The 21,325-nt window shown below is 49.7% G+C and overlaps 7 protein-coding genes across 7 annotated transcripts; 3 read left to right on the forward strand and 4 right to left on the reverse strand.

The window, feature by feature from the left end:
- Nucleotides 1-61: 61 nt before the first annotated feature.
- Nucleotides 62-2,307, reverse strand: FPOAC1_013106 (uncharacterized protein; the record flags this gene model as incomplete). Its single annotated transcript, XM_044857448.1, has 7 exons — nucleotides 62-233; nucleotides 282-467; nucleotides 543-551; nucleotides 646-1,163; nucleotides 1,221-1,301; nucleotides 1,356-2,025; nucleotides 2,117-2,307. The coding sequence occupies 7 exons, from the start codon at nucleotides 2,305-2,307 to the stop codon at nucleotides 62-64; spliced, it is 1,827 nt and encodes a 608-aa protein (XP_044701631.1).
- Nucleotides 2,308-9,337: 7,030 nt separating this feature from the next.
- FPOAC1_013107 (uncharacterized protein) lies at nucleotides 9,338-11,525 on the forward strand (the record flags this gene model as incomplete). The annotated part of the gene is made up of 8 exons (XM_044857449.1): nucleotides 9,338-9,525; nucleotides 9,588-10,418; nucleotides 10,474-10,540; nucleotides 10,589-10,778; nucleotides 10,831-11,008; nucleotides 11,062-11,214; nucleotides 11,283-11,381; nucleotides 11,441-11,525. The coding sequence occupies 8 exons, from the start codon at nucleotides 9,338-9,340 to the stop codon at nucleotides 11,523-11,525; spliced, it is 1,791 nt and encodes a 596-aa protein (XP_044701632.1).
- A 386-nt stretch (nucleotides 11,526-11,911) lies between these two features.
- FPOAC1_013108 (uncharacterized protein) lies at nucleotides 11,912-12,823 on the reverse strand (the record flags this gene model as incomplete). Its single annotated transcript, XM_044857450.1, has 3 exons — nucleotides 11,912-12,576; nucleotides 12,648-12,672; nucleotides 12,737-12,823. 3 exons carry the CDS (start codon nucleotides 12,821-12,823, stop codon nucleotides 11,912-11,914), a joined length of 777 nt encoding a protein of 258 aa, XP_044701633.1.
- A 612-nt stretch (nucleotides 12,824-13,435) lies between these two features.
- FPOAC1_013109 (uncharacterized protein) lies at nucleotides 13,436-14,673 on the reverse strand (the record flags this gene model as incomplete). Its single annotated transcript, XM_044857451.1, has 3 exons — nucleotides 13,436-13,500; nucleotides 13,560-13,889; nucleotides 13,968-14,673. The coding sequence occupies 3 exons, from the start codon at nucleotides 14,671-14,673 to the stop codon at nucleotides 13,436-13,438; spliced, it is 1,101 nt and encodes a 366-aa protein (XP_044701634.1).
- Nucleotides 14,674-14,970: 297 nt separating this feature from the next.
- On the forward strand, nucleotides 14,971-15,983 carry FPOAC1_013110 (uncharacterized protein; the record flags this gene model as incomplete). Its single annotated transcript, XM_044857452.1, has 2 exons — nucleotides 14,971-15,010; nucleotides 15,079-15,983. The coding sequence occupies 2 exons, from the start codon at nucleotides 14,971-14,973 to the stop codon at nucleotides 15,981-15,983; spliced, it is 945 nt and encodes a 314-aa protein (XP_044701635.1).
- Nucleotides 15,984-16,306: 323 nt separating this feature from the next.
- On the reverse strand, nucleotides 16,307-17,614 carry FPOAC1_013111 (uncharacterized protein; the record flags this gene model as incomplete). The annotated part of the gene is made up of 1 exon (XM_044857453.1): nucleotides 16,307-17,614. The coding sequence occupies one exon, from the start codon at nucleotides 17,612-17,614 to the stop codon at nucleotides 16,307-16,309; it is 1,308 nt and encodes a 435-aa protein (XP_044701636.1).
- A 486-nt stretch (nucleotides 17,615-18,100) lies between these two features.
- FPOAC1_013112 (uncharacterized protein) lies at nucleotides 18,101-19,481 on the forward strand (the record flags this gene model as incomplete). The annotated part of the gene is made up of 2 exons (XM_044857454.1): nucleotides 18,101-18,464; nucleotides 18,514-19,481. The coding sequence occupies 2 exons, from the start codon at nucleotides 18,101-18,103 to the stop codon at nucleotides 19,479-19,481; spliced, it is 1,332 nt and encodes a 443-aa protein (XP_044701637.1).
- Between the last annotated feature and the right edge of the window lie 1,844 nt (nucleotides 19,482-21,325).

Consider the following 21,325-nt stretch of genomic DNA (forward strand, 5'->3'; position numbering starts at 1 on the left):
AGTGTAGTGGATTACTAAGTAATCTGAGCGCCGACAAGTGGATGTAATAGAGATGGGCCACTTATATGTGGTCCACGTGGATTTGCAGTGTAGTGGGTCCGAGCCTTGATCGGAACTGCCGCATGATATTGATGTATACTTTCAGGCCTCTCTGAGTCTTGTGTGATGAGCTAACAGGCTTTGATCTCACGTCAAGTAAGTACCAGATAAACGGGAAAGCAGAGAATCCGATGCTGAGGGTATTAGCCCACGTACCGTACAGTTATAGTGTAGGCACTCACAAAGTGTTAGGTAAAAATTGAGAAAGACCCATGTGCTCCAATTCAAATAGATTATCGGTTATGCTGCGTAGAGATTCAATCATACCCATTTGCGCTTGTAGCTGAAGGCTGTCCAGGTCATCTTGCTTCCACTCTCCCACTGTAAGGAGCAGGAGACTATGGTGGCAGAGAAAAGCCTTCGCAGTGCTAAGAGTATTGTTAAATGGAGTTCTAGCGCAAATATCAAAAGCTAAGAGGGAGAGAGAAACAACGACAACATACTTGTGGTAACTATATATATATCATATTCGTGAAAAGAATTAACGACTCATGAGCTCCGGGAACCGACGTTGGAACACGGAATCTAGTTGAAACTCGTTCATACCATCTATCGAGCTCGCGGGACCACCGCATAGTATCCTCGTACCCTGTCGGGAATTGATCTGCTTTCAAGGATGTTCCCAAATCAAGAACTGTGAGAACGCCGTTTAGCACGACGGCTAGCTCGCACAGCACTCCAATTAGGTGTACCAAGATGACTTTAGTTGTCGAATCGTATACCATAGAAAGTCTCATCTCATCCTTAAAGTCGTTTTGGTCCAGTCCTGGTAGAGAGAAATCGAAATCTGTAGGCCTGATCTGCAGCTGTTGTCGGAGTCCCAGCGCCATGATCCGATCACGCAATATACAGCACCACCATAGACGTTTTAGAGACGCCTTTTCGCGTGAGTTCTCTTCAATATGAGAGTATAAATGAGCCCCAGCTCTTTTAGCGTATTCAATCCCTTGGCTTAGCCAAAAAGCACTGGCCCGATCACTGGTGAAAGGTGCGTGATACGTCAGCATCAGCGCACATCGAGCTCCGGCAGCGTCGTTAGTACACGGACACATCACAAAGAGAAACTGTAGAGAGTATCATCAGCATGGAGTTTGGAAACGTCTAAATAGCGGTTCACGGACCCTAGATCTTTTATAAAACTCAGCTTGAGCCTCACGTGCTGTGTCGAATCCTAGCTTGCGCAAACTAGCATAGGAAACATACTAGACGACGTATCAGTGATTGCTGTAGGTGCGAAAATCATACCTTAGACCTACCGAGCTGGCGAGAAATAGTATGGCGTGGAAGAGGAAAAGTGGCACTTGCCCTTGACAAGGGCGTGTTATGGTGTCCGTACGGAACATGTCCAAGAATTCCACCTCATCCATAACAGGGAGTACTGGATGGATATGTAGGAAGTAGTGTCTGATGAATTCATCAAGCATGGGTCTGGGAGGAACATGAAAGCACGCATACTCCTCAAGAAGTAGAGCAGCCGACGGATCGATTTGGTCCAGGTCATATGCCTCGATACACCGATAATGAGAAAAATGAACAAACGTTTCATTCCCATTTTTCCGAGAGGCAATGGAGCTTGCACGACCCTCTGAGATAGGCGGCATGCCAGTGTCTCCCAATAGCAGTCTGGCGGCCCGTGTCAGGTCTGAACATGGACCTGGAGTTCCAATACTAGGTGAAGCCTGATCCGACTGTGGACTTTGCTGCCGACTAGTATCTAACACTTCCACTGGTAGCTTGATGACATCGCTTACATCGGTAATTCCTGCAGGACTAAGATCCTTGAGAACCCCGGGATCGGCTGGATCGTCCTGCACTTCAGATTCTGAGGGTGGTTGAAGGGTGGAGGGCTGGACGAGAGGAAGAGGTAGTGGTTGCGACTGATTTGATCCAAGTTTCAAGACATTTTGCCCTGGGCTGAGATAACTGCTGTGCAAATGATTGGACCATCAGCATTGTGCTTAACTTCCAACTAGTAGGAACATGTGGTCGTTGGGCTTTTGGGGGAGTTATCAATTACAGTTTTCTCGCGTTTGGCGAGATGGTGCATTCCCGGTCGTCTAGTTTGCAGTTGATACAAGGCGTGCCATGCAAAGCAACATCGCATCGGACCTTGCGGACTCGACACGGTCTGCATGCGATTCGGGCACGCCTTTTGATTGGCTTAGAGCGCTGCTGCTTTGAGCCTTTGGCTTGAGGTTCCGACTGCATCTTGGCTTTGATGATTTTGAAAAACTCGTACCCTCTGTCTGGAATCTTATCAATCAAGGAGGCGAGGTTGACTGTAGCCCCCGCCTATACGGAGTTCTCTGCGCTGATTTAAGCTCTCGGCCGCAAGTCTCAACTGCGAATAAAACCCCTGTCTATATCATGTCTCGGCTTCGGTACAATGGTAGTCGCCGAAACGTAGTAGGCGGAATAGCCGGGACACAGTTAACACTTTTGATTGGTCACCCCACACTGAATGACACTCACCCGATTGGATCCCAAGAGGCAATCTTGTCGAATCTACACCAGGACATCAAAGCATAAGGCGTCTATTGCATGTGCGAAATACCGCAGAAGCTGTAATAATGAGTGATGAAGAGGTATATAAGTATTAGCCAGGCCACCCAGTCTCCCAAATGGCTGTTAGAGCAACGAAATAAAACTCGAAACTCATCACCGCGATTGATGTCTCAAAATGTTACCACCAGACAACATTACAAGTTTGCCTTGGCCCCGATCCTTTTGCCTTCAGCCGGAAGATCCTGAAAGCGCTTATAGAGTTCCAAGGCTTGGGGATTAGCCACAGTATTGCTGACCGCGACTGCACGGCCACTGACAATGTGCTTGACGTTAATCTCACATTTCTTGCCATTGATGGTGTAGGGAATATCTGCTACGGCGAAGATATACTTGGGAACGTGACGGGGGGTATACTTGTCCCTGATGGAGGCCCTAAGCCTCTGCTGGATATCTTGGGTAAAGGAACAGCCTGGCTTCATCTTGATAAACAGCAAGACCTGTTCGTCACTATCGCATGCCCGCCTCTGGCCAACGCATATCGCATCCGATATATCTGAAAAGGTCTCGGTGACTGCGTAGATCTCTGCGGAGCCGAAACGCACGCCCGATGGGTTGAGAACACCATCACTGCCAAAGAGACATCGATATTAGCTAAGAGAGCACGTGAGAAGACCACCGGTCACTTACGATCTACCCAGCATGAGAAGTCCTCCTGTGTCAGTGAGGCGCTGTATAAAATCGCCCTGACACCAGACCCGCGGACCAAAACGCTCAAAGTATGAGGATCTGTACTTCTCTAGGCCGCCCGGTCCGTGGAATTGAAGAGGCTGACTCGGGAAGGGCTGGGTACAGACCAATTCGCCAGCAGCCCCAGACTTCTCGACTGAAACACCTCCGGCACTTTCCGGGTCATAGATATCGACCGCCATACCTAGAGCCTTACATTGTATCTCTCCAGCAAAAACGGGGAGCAACGATGTACCTCCCACGACTGGCAATCAGATATTAGCAAGTAGTAGCTACATGGCTTTCGAGCTGAGATTCAAGGGGTAGCCTACAAGAGCCAGCAATATCTGTCCCTCCACTCATAGAGATAAGCTGAGTTTTCGGTGGGAAACCCTGGTCGTAGAACCAATGGTACAAGTCCTGGGAAAGAACGGATCCGGTCGATGTCACTATACGGAGCCTGTTCAAATTAAATTGTTTTCCTGCAGATTCCTTGAGTAAGCACTGCCTTTCCTACCGAACCCGGGGGCCCAGGCGGGCCGAGTTGTACTTACGAGGTTCAATCGACCGCGCCCTCAGGTCAGAAAGATATCTAGGGGATGTGCCGAAGACGGTAACGCTGTTGATCAAGTTAGGTCGCGTGCCCGATGAGACGCTGGGGTCTTATTAGTTACCCAGTGCGCTCCGCAAGTTCTAAAAGAACAGTAGGTCGAGGATGGTATGGGGAGCCATCGTATAGAAGCATCGAAGCTCCCGAGGCCAGGTTCATAAAGTTCAATAGCCACATAACCCAGGACGTCTTCCATTTTCATTAGAGACCAGTTACAATTAGCTGTAGAAAAGGTACCATACTGTTGTATACTGGAATATAACATCATCACTTCGTATGTCGTGCTGGATAATCGAGTCGGTTCGGGCTTTCAAGGCAACACCCTGGTGATTGAATTAATTAGAGAATGCTTCCACGCAATCTTTTGGACGCTTGCGCCTATGATAGATCACCTACACCCGCAGTATGCACTATGCATTTCGGCTTGCCTGTCTATTTTGTTCCATGTCAGTTCTTGGGTGCTTGCAAATGCCCAGTTCGGCGTCTGTAGGCTTTCTTACCGTGCCCGACGAGTAAAGAATGAACGCCGGGTGTGAGAACGGGAGTAGTTGGAACTCAAGCGGTTGACCGCTACCTCTACTGAGAAACGCCTCGTGGGTGCAGCCACGGTATATCTTGGAGCAGTCTGTCTCCACGCCGCGATTGGCAATCACAACGACGTTGCGTAGCTGTGTTCCTGTTTTCCCAAGCCTCTCTGCCCATTGTTCGATCCGATTGCCGAGCTTGACCAGCTTTCCAGCATATACATAACTATCGTCTGCGAAGACTAGCTTGGGATCGACCTGACTGTATCGGCCGTGAATAGCATCAGGGCCCAAGTCAGGCGACGACGATGACCAGACGGCACCGATGGAGAGGGCGGCGAGACAGATGACCATGGCATCGACCGAGTTCGTAATGACAGCCGCAACCACATCGCAGGAGCGAATGCCCGAGTTTAGCATTGCGTCTCTTGTCCTCTTGACTCGTCCGCGAAGATCGCCCCATGTGACCTGCTCAATACCCGAGACGTCCTCCCTGGCGAAATGGATGGCCACCTTGTCGTCCGCGCCCTTGCGCAATAATAACTCTGCAACGTTCAGGCGGTCGTTGGGGAAGAAGATGGGAGGCGGAAAAAGACCGGCATCGTTCTGTGGTGGACACCCCGAATTAGCATCATACGGTACCCAGCTTATTCGGAAGCTCTTCAATATCGCTATCACAACTCACATCACTTTCCATCATGGGCCCGACAGTGTCGGAACCCACTGGTGCGAGTTCTAGGTACGTGTATGCATCTCGCCAAAAGTCCTGCAAGGTGAGCGGGTTAACGGACCACTGATGTAGCTCCTCGTACGTCTTGATATCAAGGTTATGCTTTCTGTTAACATAGCTCAAAAACTTGGCCACGTTGGTCTTTTCAATGTCTGGAGACACCCAGCACGGCTTCTTCTGTTGATTAGGCATGATGCAGACGTAGTTCTGTCTCGTCTGCTGGCTTGTGAGTTATGTCTGTGTCTCCCGTATTGATCGGCTTCTGGTAAAGAAAACTTCAGCATATATATATGTCTTTTTCGATATTTGCTGTATGAGTGTATGCTAAGTATAAGCTCTGTAGCACGTAATAGCACTGCGGAGAGCAGGCGTCCTGGCCAAGGCAAGGTGCCCGGGAACGTGATTAGATATCCGAGTCCAGCCGCGGCAATTCAGTCATCAATAAGAATGTGGGGTTTACGTCACTATTTAAGAGCATTGAGTCTAAATTGGGGAAATGCTGGTAGCTGTTGATTAGCCAAAAATGGATAGAAGTAGAAACAGAGCATACCCGTTGGCTCATGTGGGCCCGAAGGGCCCAGGCGAGCCAACCTAGCAAGCTAGGTTGGGCACAAAATCGTGAGACACGCACAAATTCGTGAGACATCGGAAGGGCCCGCTTTTTGGTGCGATTTTCAGCTTTTTGGATATTCCGTGCATCACAAGGCGTCCAAAAATGTAAGTTGAAGGCGAAATCGGTAGTTTGAAGCTGCTCGTGATGATGTATTGACTATTGAATATCTGAAGGCCGGGGAAGTGACTGTTTGAGCACCCAGGCTATGCTGCTTTGCAGGACAATTCCCCATACAAATTATAGTATATCTGCGTCTTCTGTGGCCCTGTAACTGGATTCTGCAACTATTATTTCCTCCCTGATGAGATCTCGAAGTGAATCGTGAAGTTGAGTGCGGTGTTGAAAGGGGCAGGGTGTAGAGAGACCGGGCCAAGGAGAGGACAACGGTGACTCGTGATTAGGAAGGCAGGGCGGCGATGAGGGCATCTCCACGTCGCTAAGGCATGACAAATCGAGAAGTGGGAGTATTTCTTCTTCTTCTTCTTCTTTATCGCTTTCTTCGCTGGCGAGCGGATGCGTAAGTTGGAAAATAACACTATCGTCACTTCCGGGGAGGGCTGACCAATCTACCGCGTTGAGCGGCTTCCCTGCGAAATTGGCATTGCGAATAGATTCTCTAACTTCCTGCGGTAATTGTGTATCTATCATAAAGCCGTCAGTCTTCTCATTCCGTAACTCGGTCATTTTGGATCGCTGAGTATCCATAGAAAGGTAATCTTTATCCTTCCCGGTGTGTTGAAGCCATTTCTTGAACTGTAGCTTCTTTAGAACGCCGTTCACGATGACTTCCTTGTTATCCCGCCACTCTGATTTGAAGCGCTCGATTTCTCGGATCGCGATACTGCGTGCGGTACGGAGTTGAGATTTCCCCTCTTTGGCGCGAGTCTCTGCGATAAAGGATTCTTGTTGATCACGTATTTCTTGCAGACTCACGTTGTGAATATAATCCCCTATAGGCTTTGCTTTCTTCCCTCGCTTTCTCTTATTGTATTGCTTCTCAATACGACTTCGCCGATCGTCAGCATATCTCTTAATCGTATCCTCTAGCAGCATAGCTTCGTTGACGATGTTGCGGATATTCTTGAGACCAGCGCGAGTGGGAGAACTGAGGATATCGTGATATCTCTCTCCAACGTGTTTGGCGGTATCAGAAGCGGCGGAAAATCGTCCTTCTGGAGGCAGAAGAGAGGCGTATGCAGGATCAACCGCTTGCTTCGATTTCAACTGCTTCTGGAGAAGATATGAGACTGCAGGTTGGTCTGTAGGTGGAAAAATCCCTGATTTTTCGAAGCCTGAGATAATATGAGCACGAGTGAACCCTTCATTAAAGATTTCCTTTTTTTGCCCTAATCAGCATACATTTTGCAGAAGAAAAAGGATTATTAACTTACCATAAAGGCACCAGCAAAGTCACGGCGGTTAAATGAGAGATTTCCCTGCCGCAATGCCTAACGAAGCTTCTTCTGATGCGCATTCTTCATCCACTGAAATACTCCAACATCCATCGGCTGCAGCTTATGCGTTGAATGAGGAAGCAAAAAGGCAACGAGGATATCGAATTTAATGCAGTACTCACGGAAGGCAAAGGCGCCGTGCCCGGTGAAGCCGTCGATAATAAGAAGCGGCCAGGTCTTCTCTGCAGGTGTGCGTTCCTTCGGAGGCATATCAAATGAAATGTGATGCTCGAGCGGTTTCCTAAGATGCTCATCACATCCAAAATACTCTTCAAATGATAGCTGACGATCCTGTACAGTAGCAGATTTCCCCCAAGAATGCCGGTTGAACTCCATCGCCCACTCGAGCGTGATATCGCCGTTCGAGAACGCCGACTCTGACTGTGCAAAGCGCATATTCGGATCACCGTCGATATACGCCCACTCCAAAGTAGGGAAAGACTTAAAGATAAGCCAGGGAGGAATCGTATCTCCTATAGCATTTCCGGTACCAATAACTGTGCAGGTTTCTCGGTCGGCAGGAGAAAGAACCTGGGCAGGAGACTTCTTCTTAGTGCGTACAATGAGGCATTCTACTCGCTCTCGCAGTATTCCTACTCTAACTCCCGCCTGGTCAGCATTCCAAATCTCAGAAGCGCCGATCTGCAGCTTCGTGATGAGTTCAGCAAGTCGTTTAAACCACTCCTTTACATCGTCAATGCCTGCAACTTCCCACGCTTCACGGGACTTATCTAACGACTTCAGAATCGATTTATCTAGCTCAGGATGATCGTCACGGAAGCGGCGATACCACATTCTGCTCACAGGCTGCGCATCAGGGTTTCTGCGGAGGCGCAGCGTGTTGGCTGCATCTTCAACTTCGCCTTTGCAAGCAGGAAGTCCTGATCTTTCCATCCACATCACGAAAGCGACGATAGCTTCCTCTTCTTCATCTGTCAGGATTCTCGGGCGACCAGCGGTCTTGAAAGCGATATCGTTCAAATCAGAGGAATTTGCAGCTTCTAGCTTCTTCACGATCCGTTGAATAGTTGCACGAGAGGAGCCGTGATGCCGTGCCTCGGCATTGCGAAGAGAAAGAGGCTGCTTGCTGACTTTGGAAGCATCGCGAGATAAGCCCTTTTGGTGCCGGGCACGAGAAAGAACAACCGCTTGCGCAGCTTTTAGATTTGCCTGTGACGGCATAATGAGGTTAGACACAATTTGTGCTCTTTTCACTGATTTCTGTCCTGACTTTAGGCGTTTTCACATACAAAAAGGCACAAAAAGGCGACACGGGCAGGTGCGGGGTCTGTCTCACGAATTTGTGCGTGTCTCACGATTTTGTGCCCAACCTAGCTTGCTAGGTTGGCTCGCCTGGGCCCTTCGGGCCCACATGAGCCAACGGGTATATAAACCACGTGAGGTTATGAACTATGATGTAAAATAAACATTTAAAAGAAAAATATATGTCTTTGTATAATTATTACTTAATTTGTTAGTAGAAATTAAAGTATATAAGTATCTCTATATCTTTATATATAAATTCCTAACAACCTAGGGTAGGCACTCATGTGAGCCTGACTTGTTAATGAGAAGGGGAAGGATTTCGTACCACTCCTACTAGGCCCAATGAAGCTAGCATAGGTACAGTTCCAGCCTAGCCTTAAAATTCCAACTTGAATTGAATAAAGGCCACGACGAAGGCCAAGTAGAAATTGGCTTAAATTACAATATTGTGAGTGTGAAGTGTAATGCAGTTATGTTGCTATATGTATGTCGGTGTCTCTTGGCTATTGATACAGTATATTGACTCTGTTATCGGGTCCAGGCAGCGACTCGGCCAACATCTAGTTAGTGCATGCGGAGTACGGATACTCGGTTATTAGCTCGTCCGGACAGCCCCGCATCGACGCAGCAGCCAATTAGGATATATCAAGCCACATAGCCGTGGAGTTTCGGTTACTTCAAGAAGCCGAGACAACATCAAGATAGCAAATCTTCATCCCTTCGCATCAATTCCCCACGCAATCTGTTACCGAGAGGATTTGGGCATGCCCCTCTTTCTGGTCAAGCTCTGAAAATATCCATCCGGCTATTATGCCGCCTCGACGGCCTACTGACTCCGGGCCAGCAGCCTCAGGCACCAGCAAGAGAGCCCGTGCAAAGCATGCTTGCCGCGAGTGTAATGCTCGGCGAGTCAAGTGCAATGTGATGCAATGTAACCCCTGCTCCAACTGCGAAGCGGCCGGGACCCAATGTGAGGTGTTACCCTCTCGTCGAGGGCGGTAAGTCGTCCCGAAGTAGCAGCTGATCACCGACAATGCCGGTGCTGACAGCTCACTACAAGGTACAATAGAATACAGAAAAGACAGATTCAAAGCGATGCACCGGTGCCAACGGCTGTGAGTCCTAGCGTGCAAGGTGGGGAGACGATTTCGGTCTCCCTTCCTGTTGCGCAGAACATCACTTCAGACGTGGAACACCCGCAGAACGAGGACGAGCTGATTACTGGAGCCTCAACAAGCCCATCGCCGGGGACCAGCACTACCGCTCCAGCAACGCTTTTCTATGGCGAGTCAAACCCTCTCACACTGATTCCGGGAAGTGTTCGTCAAGGCCAAAAGCCGAGTTCCAGGGAGAGCCTTCCACAACAGAAGGCTCAACTTCACTTCCCTATACATGACACGCCACAGTCTGCATCGGAACATGATTATCCCGCCAACATCGAGCACCTGAGTGCCGCGGCGTCACGTTACCTACAAGATGAAGGTGCTTTGACTCTGCCGGACATGCAAGGGTGCATGTCAACTTTGCAAGCCTACTTTACGTGGTTTCATCCTTGTTTCCCAATATTAGACAGGGTAGAGTTCTCACGCAAACTCGCCGCTTCGCAAGCGTCGTATCTTTTGTTACAGTGTATGCTCTTCATTGGAGCGGCGTACTGCGACGATGCGACCATCACGTCAATGGGTTTTAGCAATCGGGCTGAGGCTAAGTCTCTACTCTACACGCGGGCAAGACTGCTTTTCCATGCTGACTGGGAAAAGGATCGGCTCACCTTGATCCAGTCTTTGTTTCTTCTGAGCTTCTGGCGAGGTGGACCCTCTGATGTTCGAGATGTTCGGTATTGGCTGGGCGTAGTCATTGGAGTAGCCGAGTCGCACGGACTGCATCGATCGTTAGTGACTTCTAGCCACCAGGCCCCCGCTCACCACATGCTGACCAATGCAAAGGACGAGATTTGTAACCAGCGATCCCTCAAACGCACGTATCAGAAAACGCATCTGGTGGTCTATTTACGTGAGTTTCAGTTACTTGAAGATGTGAATGCCTTTCTGAACAACCCAGGTCAGGGAAAGACAGTCTGCTGCTTCTCTGGGCCTCCCCAGCAGGATCAGAGATGACGATTGCGATGTTGAGCCGCTGGCTGTGTCGGACCTAGAGACCGAGGTCACCAGCCCAGATGGCTCACAGTTTGGCTCATGTAAGCCAGAGCACGTCAACTACGCCATCAACATGGTAAACCTGGCACAGATTCGTAAGCATGTTGGCATGACTGGATAAAGCGTAGGATTCCTGACCAAGAATAGTTGGCCGAGTTGTCGATTTGCATTTTGCACCGGGTCAACAGGCCTCGACGCCAGAGCAGCTCAGAGCCGTCGACGATGTACTCCAAGCGTGGAAGGAAGGACTACCAGAGGAGATGAATCGTGGCGTTGAAGACGGGACGGCTTCTGTGTGGGGATATTTGCTGCACCTAGCGTATAAGTAGGTTTCACTGTCTGAGAACGCGTCGAGCACCTTGCTGAAGAGATCTGCAGTCATCTGAGAATTCTCATACATCGACATAATTTCATTAAGCAAGATGAGAGCGATAGTTCGGGGCAGATTGTGGTAGCAGCAGCGACCAAAATCAGCAGAATCGCCGAAGACATGCTGGCTCAGGGAACGCTCCGTTATGGGCAAATGCATAGGTAGGAAGAGGATCAAAGACTCACCTGCCACTTGGAAACCAAACGTCACTAACTCCATATCTCTCTAGTGTCACGAGCCTATTTGCTGCCCTGTGCATTCACACCATCAGCATCAAACAGAAAGAACATGACGTGTCTCGCCGCATCGCCGAGAACCGTGCACAAATGTGCCTTTTAGGCCTACAAGAAATACAAAAGTATTGGAGAATCAACAATAACGTGCTAGATCTTTTTCTCCAATACCTCGACGTGTCTATAGCACAAAGGCTTCACGGGGCTTCTGGTACCCTGAGCACGGCCAATCCGAATAGTGGTCTTTTGGCACCGGGCCAACAGCCAGGCGGTGATATTGACGAGAGCCATGTAGGAGTTGGGCTTCTGAGCGGCCCCCTCAGTCCACCAACCCAGCTTCAGCCAAGTGCTTTTGAAGACCAGTTCTTGAATCTGTTGTATTGGCCATGCGAAGGTGATGAATCAACCTTGAACCTGGAATCAGTATTGCAAACGGATGACCCAGTGCCGTTATTAGGTTTAAATACCTTGGGGCGTTCATTATGAGAATATAAAACAGTTTCAGATACATGAAATGAATCGTGACTTCAGTCTGACTGTGAAGCTCAACTTGTTATATACTATGATTTAATCTACCAAATTTCATGTCCCATCGACTCATATCATGCCCCACTGCTATCTATATCTAGTCTTGATGAGATACGAATGCTCTATACAGCTTCTTCTGTTGCTCCATGGTCACCAATGTGGCGATCGTCTGTGGACCCAACCGTATGAAACTTGACGACCAACCACGAAAGAGCCATCGGTATCCTTCTGTTGACACAAGACGATTCAGGATCCCCCATACAGAAGCTCTAACACCAGGCTTTGAGTTGACTCCCATCATTTGCGTTCTGATCACATCCATCGGACTGGCCACACTCGTCGCCACTAGACTGGCACCAATCGATGCAGTCAAATGCGTCGAGGTACTATCGGGCCTGTTCATCTGGTTTCCGAGGATCCCCTTGAAGAAGTCGTAGCACGCCAGCTGACTGGCAGTCATGATACCACATCGGAAGCAGTTTGCGGACATGCCCTGAGAGAAAGATTTCCAGCCTTCCTGTTTCTTCATCTGCGCCCAAGCGTGAAAGACATGCCGGTAATGGCGGCGAAGTCGGAGGGGTTGTGATTTGTCATTTTGCATACGAATGTTGGCTATGTCGGATGGAGTGCCCAAGATGGCCCCGGTAAAGCCTGATGCGAATGCGAATGGTATTAGGAGGTTTGATGCTGTTCCGTAGCCATTCTTCACAGCCTGCTGCTTCAACTCCTCATACACACCGATACGTACTGCACCATAAGTCACTGTTCGCGTGTCAATCAGTTGCTGTGCGGATTGTAGCGGACGGTGGCACTCTGGCCTGGGTAAATCTCACATGCTCGCGTCAAGCCTGCCGAAAGCTATGCTCTATTTGTCAGCACTCCGGAACAGTCTGAGGATGTTGAATTAAATCGGAGCACTTACACCACTGTATAGACCACGCACACCTTCATCTCGGACGATGGCTAGACTGGTACGGAGGAGGCTCTGTTTTGCTTCAAGCGGAGCCATCTGCATGCGAACCTTGACTGCGAGAGAGTACATCAAACTTTAGCATTGCACCGACAGAGGACTTGTATGTTCTGCGTGCTCTTCCTACCTAAGTCGAATGGATGAGATACTACGACAGCCACGCATGATGCTGTGCCTCCGAACCATCGAGGATAAGCAATATCTTTTCCCTTTCTCTTCACCTGGATCCTGTCCCTTTCTAGCATAGCTACCGTCAGAGTTTCGCGTTGAGCCATGATGTAAGATTATGTGGTAAGACGCAAGCGTGCGAGCCACCAAGATATACATATTATCCCCGTATGGATTCATGCAGATCAGGCCTTTGAACCACTACATATAGCCGATTGAGCTACATCGTACCAATCGCTTGTGGTTAATGTAGCCGAGGTTGGACTATGGTTGCGCAGCCTATCTAAGCACGACAGACTGGTTAATTGCAGGAGCGTCTCTTTAAGTCCGAACGTGTTGCGAGGGTACATTTTTATGAAACTGTGTTGGGAACAAGACTGTACAACCTGTAGAGAAGGGGGCATGATTCCGACATACATAACCGTATACTAGGGCATTGCTACATATGAGTGATGAAGACCAACCATAGAGATCCGAGATGACCTATCGGAAACTTCCCTGTCCTGGTGCGCGTATAGGAGATTCCACCACTGCTTTTAACAAGTAAACTGCTTGTATTAGTTTCTTGCTAATTAGCCTACAACTGCACCCTTCATGCATAATATACCATCCCTCTGGACTACCATCTCCCATTTATCCTTTCCCGTGTGCCCTCCTGGTTCTAGCTTTGTGCATTGGATCTCATATATCTGACCTGAGTATAGCGGTGAAAGTGCCCGATAATCGATTGTACTTGGGAACTTGCCTTTCCCATGGAAGTCTTGCCAGAAATTAAGGATATTAATGAGATTCAGTGGGCCATGAACGACCAGGCCTGGGTGCCCCTCCACATTGCGTGTCCAGTCCTCATTGTAATGGATCTTGTGGCCATTAAAGGTCAAAGCAGAGAAGCGAAAGAGGCTGGTGGGTGACCAGCGGTGCCATCTCACTGGGTTACCTGATTGGGCGCGCATTGTCAGTGAGGAGACAAAGAATGATGAGCTCGAGCAGCTGAGCCCTGTAGGCGTTCACATACCATCTCCGGCGACTTGATCTCTCACAAGCGCTGGCTGCCTCAGGTCGGCATCGGCCAGCATCTTGATATCTGAACTTCCACTGAGTGGTTTAATCTCTGGTCTAAAGATCCACGACCGAAGGTCCGTCAACGCCAGCCCTCTAGGGCCGTGATATTCTTTCTTGACCTCAACGAGAACCATCTCGCCCGCTGAGCGACTCTTCCTGGGCACAGCGCTGATAAGAGCTGTAACCTCCTCAACCTCATCTCCCACCCGAAGCTCGGGGCCGGCCAATGATGAGAATGAAGAGGATGGCGCCCATTCTATCTTGCCGCCGGCCCACATACGACGAGTGAAGGGGAATGGGGCATTGAATGAGGTGTCAGTGCCATCCGCGCCAAGCTCTGACTCTAGACCTCCTGGGGTGAAATACACCAAATGGTAACCTGGAGGTAGAGGCGTGCCGTCTGGAGGGGCCTTGGCCTGGATATCGATACCGCTGAGGCTTGGACGATGAAGAGTTAACGCTAGCTTTTGCACTTGATTGGCGTCGAGAATCTGACGACGGATGAATTGCCTGTTCTTGAAATTCTCAGTCATGATAGATGCCGCTTCTTGTGCTGTGCTGCAATCTCGGGAGCTATGGGACAAGTGCCTTGAAGTGGAGATGAGGCCATTGTTCAGAATGGGTCTTGATAGCCTCGAGGAAAAGGCCCCTGGAAACATTTTTGGTGGATTCGAGTACAAGTAGATGCACCAGCTAAATAATCATGAGTCCAGACAATGCGATGCCTCGACTTAAGGACATCAGTCTGCGAGGACCGACGTTGAGATCACGAGGGTGTAGTGCTATGAGTATGCCGGTTGTCCTTCGGCTATGACTGGTCGGCTATAAGCCATGATCCGGTCGGACAGTGAGTACCGACGTCACTCCATTGAAAAAGAGATTGTAATTGGTATCTCATTCGTGCATCACGATTGCTATCTTGAAATCTGCTTAGCTGTCGGCATTGAATCGCAACCATGGCATCCAAAACACTTATCCGACGGGCGATGCTGTACGGTGAGTAAAAGCGCACCACTGTGCGATTATCGTTTCATTGAGAAGCTGACATGTGAGTGAAATTTCAGTGCCTTCATCATCTTCTAAGATGTTGGCCAAGTCTCATAGCCTCACTATAGATTGCGTTGCGTACGACCTGGAAGACTCGGTCGCGCCTGATCAGAAGCAGCACGCTAGGGAGGCACTGGGCAGTTTTCTCCAGAGCCTGAAGCACGACCGGCCCAAAGGTATCGGAGAGATAGCCGTTAGGGTCAACGCGACGGACACGAAACACATTGAGGATGACCTTAGGGCGGTGGTAGACACACCTGGGCTGAATACCATCGTGTTGCCCAAAGTGCAGACTGCAGCAGATATTCACTTTGTCACTGATGCGATCCGCCATTTACGCCAGAATCACAGTCCACTCAGCATCATCGCTCTCATAGAAACGGCCAAGGGCCTCATTAATCTAAATGAGATCAGTGCCGCGAGCTCGCTCATATCTGGACTTGCCTTTGCAGCTGAAGATTTCTGCCACGACCTTTCCATCACGCGCACGCCATCTTTGACAGAACTTCTATTCGCCCGCAGTGCTATAGTCACTGCAGCTCGCGCCCACGAAATTCCTTCTGCCATCGACTTGGTGACAACATCCTTCAGGGGAGAGGACGGCACACGCCATCTCGAACTTGAGTGCACAGACGGCAAACGACTTGGCTTCAATGGGAAGCAACTGATTCATCCGAGCCAGACAGTGGTGGCGCAGAGGGTTTTCTCGCCTTCTCAAGAGGAATTGATATGGGCAGTCAAGGTGATGATTGGGAATGCTAAAGCGCTGGCGGATCAAGGACGGGGTGCTTGGACTCTGGATGGGAAGATGATTGATGTGCCGGTGGTCAAGAGGGCTGAGGCAGTTGTGGCCAAAGCCGAGGCATGCGGCATGGATGTTCAATCTTTGAGAGACACATGGAAAGATCTACAGCCGCAATGAAAGACGGGTTCACTGTTTATTCTTAGGATTTAATGTGAAGAGAGAGTCGTCTGATGACTTCAATCCTTTTTGTGTTTGGTACGAGGAGTCAGTCATCAGGATATCTAACTTTTCAGCCAAAAGCAAGATCCTAGGTAATAGCGAGGGCGATGAGTATCTTGCCCGTATGTGTTTATTGGTGTTCCTTGCCTTTGTGCGCTGGGGGCTGAAGCCTCTTGTGGCCTGCCACAATCCTATCACAGTGTTTGATACGAGAGGACCTTTACAAGACATGTTTCTGTATGCTCCACTAATTAGATCAAAAAGAAAATACTAGACTGATACTAGAATATCCCGGAATTGAAGCCCAGATCTTTCAATATTGGTGCCGTATGTTCTCCCAGTGCAGGAACCGCGTCCATCCTCGCTTCAGCTGCTGTAGCGACACCAGGAGGCACAAGGGCCGGAATGCGACCCTTGGGTGTATCAACTTGAGTCCAGCGGCCTCTCGCACGGAGCTGTGGGTGGTTCCATACATCTTGCATCGTATTCACGGTCGCGTTGGCAATGGACGCTTTATCCAGCTTGGTCCGCACCTCGGCTGCACTAAAAGGTTGGAAAGCGGCGCAAATAATCTCCTTGAGCTCCTCTCGGTTCTGCACTCGGAACGAGTTGCTCGCGAAGCGACTATCTTTGCTCAGTTCCGGCCTCTCCAGAACCGACTCGCAGAAATTGTGCCATTCTCTCTCATTCTGGATACCCAAAGTGACCGTCTCCCCACCGCCAGTGTCGAATGGACCATAGGGATAGATGGCTGCATGAGATGCTCCTGTTCTCCGTGGTGGCGGTGCTCCTTCATATGAGTAATACAAAGGGAAGCTCATCCACTCCACCATGCTCTCCAACATGGAGATATCCAACCGACACCCTGAGCCAGTCTTCTGGCGTTGCATCAAAGCAGCGAGGATGTTGGTGTATGCATACATGCCTGCTGAGATATCGGCAATGGAGATACCGACTTTTGCAACTTCATTCTCGCTACCAGTGACGGAGAGAAGACCAGCTTCGCTTTGCACAAGCAAATCATACGACTTCTTGTCTCTGTACGGACCACTGTCGCCAAAGCCCGAGATATCACAGACTACAAGGCCCGGATTCTTGTGCTTCAGAGCCTCATATGACAAACCTAGCCTTGAGCTCGCACCCGGAGCCAGGTTTTGAACGAGGACATCAGATTTATCGAGGAGTGCCATGAGCACTTTCATATGCTGGGCATTCTTCAGATCCAGCGCCAGGCTCTCTTTGGACCGGTTCAGCCACACGAAATGAGAAGCAAGTCCATCCACTCGAGAGTCGTAGGCACGAGCAAAATCTCCAACGCCAGGTCGCTCCACCTTGATGACCCGGGCACCCAGGTCTGCAAGCTGTCGCGTGCAGAAAGGCGCTGCTACAGCATGTTCGAGGGAGACTACAGTGATGCCATCCAGGGGCCTGGACTTTGTGGTTGCATGTGGCTGTTCAGTTTCTGAACTTTGATGAGATATTGATCGATAGTGTGCGCGAGCGACGGTGGTAGACCAGGGACTCTGAGGTCTCTGAGGGCATCTCCGGAGATGAAGTGCTGCGGCGCGGGGGAATAAGCGCAGCGCCATACTCGTCTGCTGAATTGGCATGAGTCCACTTGTCCACCTGAAGGAGTTGTGGGCTAAAATAATGTACTCGCTGAGTCGCCTACCGGCTTAATTGCCCCAGGCTTCACAATGGTGGGAATCCTATTTAATCGGTTGGTTGTTCGCTTTAAGGGCCGGCCGAAGACCACAAATTGCATATAGCCGGTCTCGGGAATACATGGGGTCGGAGAGTGTGACTGTGGGTGCGGGGAGGTGAGCAGAGGTGGTCATTCGGCAATATGATCGGATTCTAGTCCTAGATTCGGCTATATGAACTCAACTTTGCCACCGCAGCTTCAATATAGTGGCTGAGTGCTTAAATCAGATAGCGAGTTTCGCAGCAATTTTTGACCATTGGATCTCATGTCAATTGCCTTAAGTTTGTCCTCACGCAAAGCACCTATTTATTTGCTTGACCACTTGGTGACTTTGAAATCGGACTTGTTGCCGACATTCTCATAGACCACCATGTCACTTCACAGCACATCATGCCTGCGACGCGTTGGCCAGCTAGCTGGCATGAAGCTATTTTCCATGCAGCAATTAAGAAGTCGAAACTTCTCTACGAGTAGTGCTCGGCACATGATGAGCTTGGTCGGTTTCAGTGAGAATCAACTCATGGTTCGCGAGGCCGTGAGTCAGGTCTGCCAAGAGTTCCCAAATACATATTGGCAAGAGCGCGATCAACAGGAAAAAGATCCCAAGGAGTTTCACCTTGCCCTCGCAAAGGCTGGATGGCTAGGCATTGCGCTTCCGGAGAGCCTAGGCGGCTCTGGACTGGGCATCTCAGAGGCGACTATCATGATGCAAACCATTGCAGAGTCTGGAGCAGGTATGAGTAGTGCGCCGTCATGATGGAAACGATCACTGACTCTGAGCAGGCATGGCTGGTGCACAGTCCATTCATGCAAATGTGTACGCGACTCAACCGCTGGCCAAGTTTGGTTCACAGGAACAGCTTGAGACGATAGTGCCCAAGATCGTTTCTGGAGACACACGCGTTTGTTTCGGTGTGACCGAGCCAAACGCCGGGCTCGACACTCTTAGGCTTGCAACTGCCGCTAAGAAGAGCGCCGATGGATCCTACTACAACGTGACTGGACAGAAGATCTGGATCACCTGTGCCCAGGTTGCGTCCAAGATGATCCTCCTTGCACGTACAGCGCCACTTGAGGAGGTTCAGAAACCGACCGAAGGCCTTTCATTATTCTGCATCGACATCGGTGACCGCAATAAGCCTGGTCTCGATCTCCGTAGAATTAAGAAGATGGGTGGACGCGCTGTTGATGCTAATGAGGTCTTTTTTGATAATTACCAGATACCTGCAGACAGCCTTATTGGCGAGGAGGGCAAGGGCTTTAGGCTTATCTTACATGGGATGAATGCCGAGCGTTGTCTACTTGCTGGAGAGGCTTTGGGCCTTGGTTATGCTGCTCTGAAGAAGGCTACCGAGTATGCGAGAGAGCGTGTCGTCTTCCAACGCCCAATCGGCCAGAATCAGGCTATTGCTCATCCCTTGGCAGATGCTTTTATGAAGCTCGAGGCTGCAAAGCTCGCAACGTATCATGCCGCCAGACTCTATGACCAGAGCAAAACAGATCCTTCGGGATCTGTGTGGCAGGAAGACATAGGTGTTGCGGCAAACAGCGCCAAGTATTTAGCAGCAGAGGCTGCATTTACGGCCTGCGAGAGAGCAGTTCTGACGCATGGTGGTATGGGCTATGCTATGGAGTATGATGTAGAAAGGTGGTTTAGGGAGTGTCTTGTGCCCAGGATCGCACCTATTAGCCGGGAGATGATCTTGAACTACATTGGTGAGAGGGTGCTGGAATTGCCTCGGAGCTATTAAGAACTGGTGGAGATAGGATAATCTTTTGAAATTGTCGATCAAAAACTCCATTTCATGCAAAGAGATCGTTCAATTCACCGTCAATGACAATGCCCTCTTGACTACACTAGTTCGCCCCACGCCCTGCATGCATTCTTAAGCCTGGCCTCAGGTACTAATGTTTATATTGCGCAGTAGTGCTGGGTGAAAATGTATTTTATAAAACTTGATTGTTCATTATTGATATGAGAGTTCTTCTCGGGTTTATATCTCTAGATGATTTCATCTAGGACTTTGAACTCTAAATCTAGGACTTTCAGTCTGACAGTCTAAACCCTGAAAGGAAGGGGGATCCCCGGATTTTCCAACACGCCCCCATCCACCTTGTCTTCAGGGTACAGAGTCATCGTGGACTTCAGTACTCCAAATAATACGACCTGCTTCCTCGATCGGACATGCACTGACTCGAATGGCTTCTAGAAAGTGGCCATGACTGACTGCATTCAACGGTTTAGTGAGTCCGTCTGCTACCTGCTCGTGTGTGCTAACGTATTGCACATCAATGTTCCCGGCTTCAACTTCTTCTCGGATATGGTGCTCGGTTAACGGAATGTGCTTTGTCCTTTGGTGGAGCTCAGGGTTTCTGCATAGCTTTAGGGAACCCTGGTTGTCGCCGTTCAGTAGGATGGGCATATGTAGCGGAAGGAGCAGTTCAGAAAAGAGGTTCCTAACCCAGGCCAATTCTCTGGCACACTGGGAGAGTGCTGTATATTCAGCCTCAGTGGTCGATAGTGCTACTGTTTCGTGCCGTTTGGCCCTCCATGAGACTGTAGACCCTTCAAGTTGAACGAGCCACCCGAACGTCGATCTTCCCGTAACGGTGTCGCCTTTCCAATCTGAGTCGGCCCAAGCTGTGATGCTCCAAGCGGATTCAGGATCTTTCTTGACGCCCCCAAGCACTAGGCCGTGGTCTCTTGTCTGCTGTAGATAGCGAAGACTTCTTTTGATCAGTCGTGAATGTGCTGGTGATGGATTCGACATGTATCTCGAGAGTACCGAGAGAAGAAAAAGCTAAATCGGGTCTGGTTTGGGTCATTCCATACATCAACGAGCCGGTTTTTCGAGCTATAGTCTTCTCGTTCTTCTGGAGAAGCCGAGTCGCCATTGTCTCTTGGTTGCAGTGTCGAGAGTGAATTTCGCTCCATCGGGGTCTTGACCGGTCGGCAATCCTCTAAGCCGAATTTCTTCAGTATTCTGGTAAAATATGCATCCTGGGAAAGGTAGATCAGCCTTGAGTTCCTGTCTCGGGTTATTCTTACTCCAAGAAAATGGCTAGCGGGACCAAGATCAGTCATGGTAAAGATCTCTCCCAGGCGGGCTTTGTACCCTTGGATTGCTTCCTTGTTGCTGCCCATGATGAGGAAGTCATCCACATATGTGATGATGATCACTCCCGTTGTGGGATTGTGATATACGGCCGTGTCAGACGTTGCTTGTCTGAAGTCAAGGGATTCCAAGGTCTCCTTCAGCTTCTTTTGCCATTGCCGAGGCGCCTGCTTGAGCCCATAGAGGGATTTGATCAATTTGCAGATCTTCTCAGTTGAAAATCCTGGCGGACGGTCTTCTGGGTGTTGGTCAAAATACTCGACAAGTCCTTCCGGCATTTCGATGAAGACTTCTTCGTCGAGGTCCCCTTCCAAGAACGCCGTCGACACGTCCATCTGCTCAATTTCCCAGTCAAGACAGGCAGCAACGGTGAGGAGGATTCTCCAGGTCGCCGATTTGGCAACAGAGGCAAAGGTCTGGTTGTAGTCAAAGCCGAACTGTTGTTCAAAGCCTCTGACCACCAGCCGCGCCTTGAACTT

This window comes from Fusarium poae (assembly GCF_019609905.1).
Source record: "Fusarium poae strain DAOMC 252244 chromosome Unknown contig_1, whole genome shotgun sequence".
In the NCBI taxonomy this organism is placed as follows: domain Eukaryota; kingdom Fungi; phylum Ascomycota; class Sordariomycetes; order Hypocreales; family Nectriaceae; genus Fusarium; species Fusarium poae.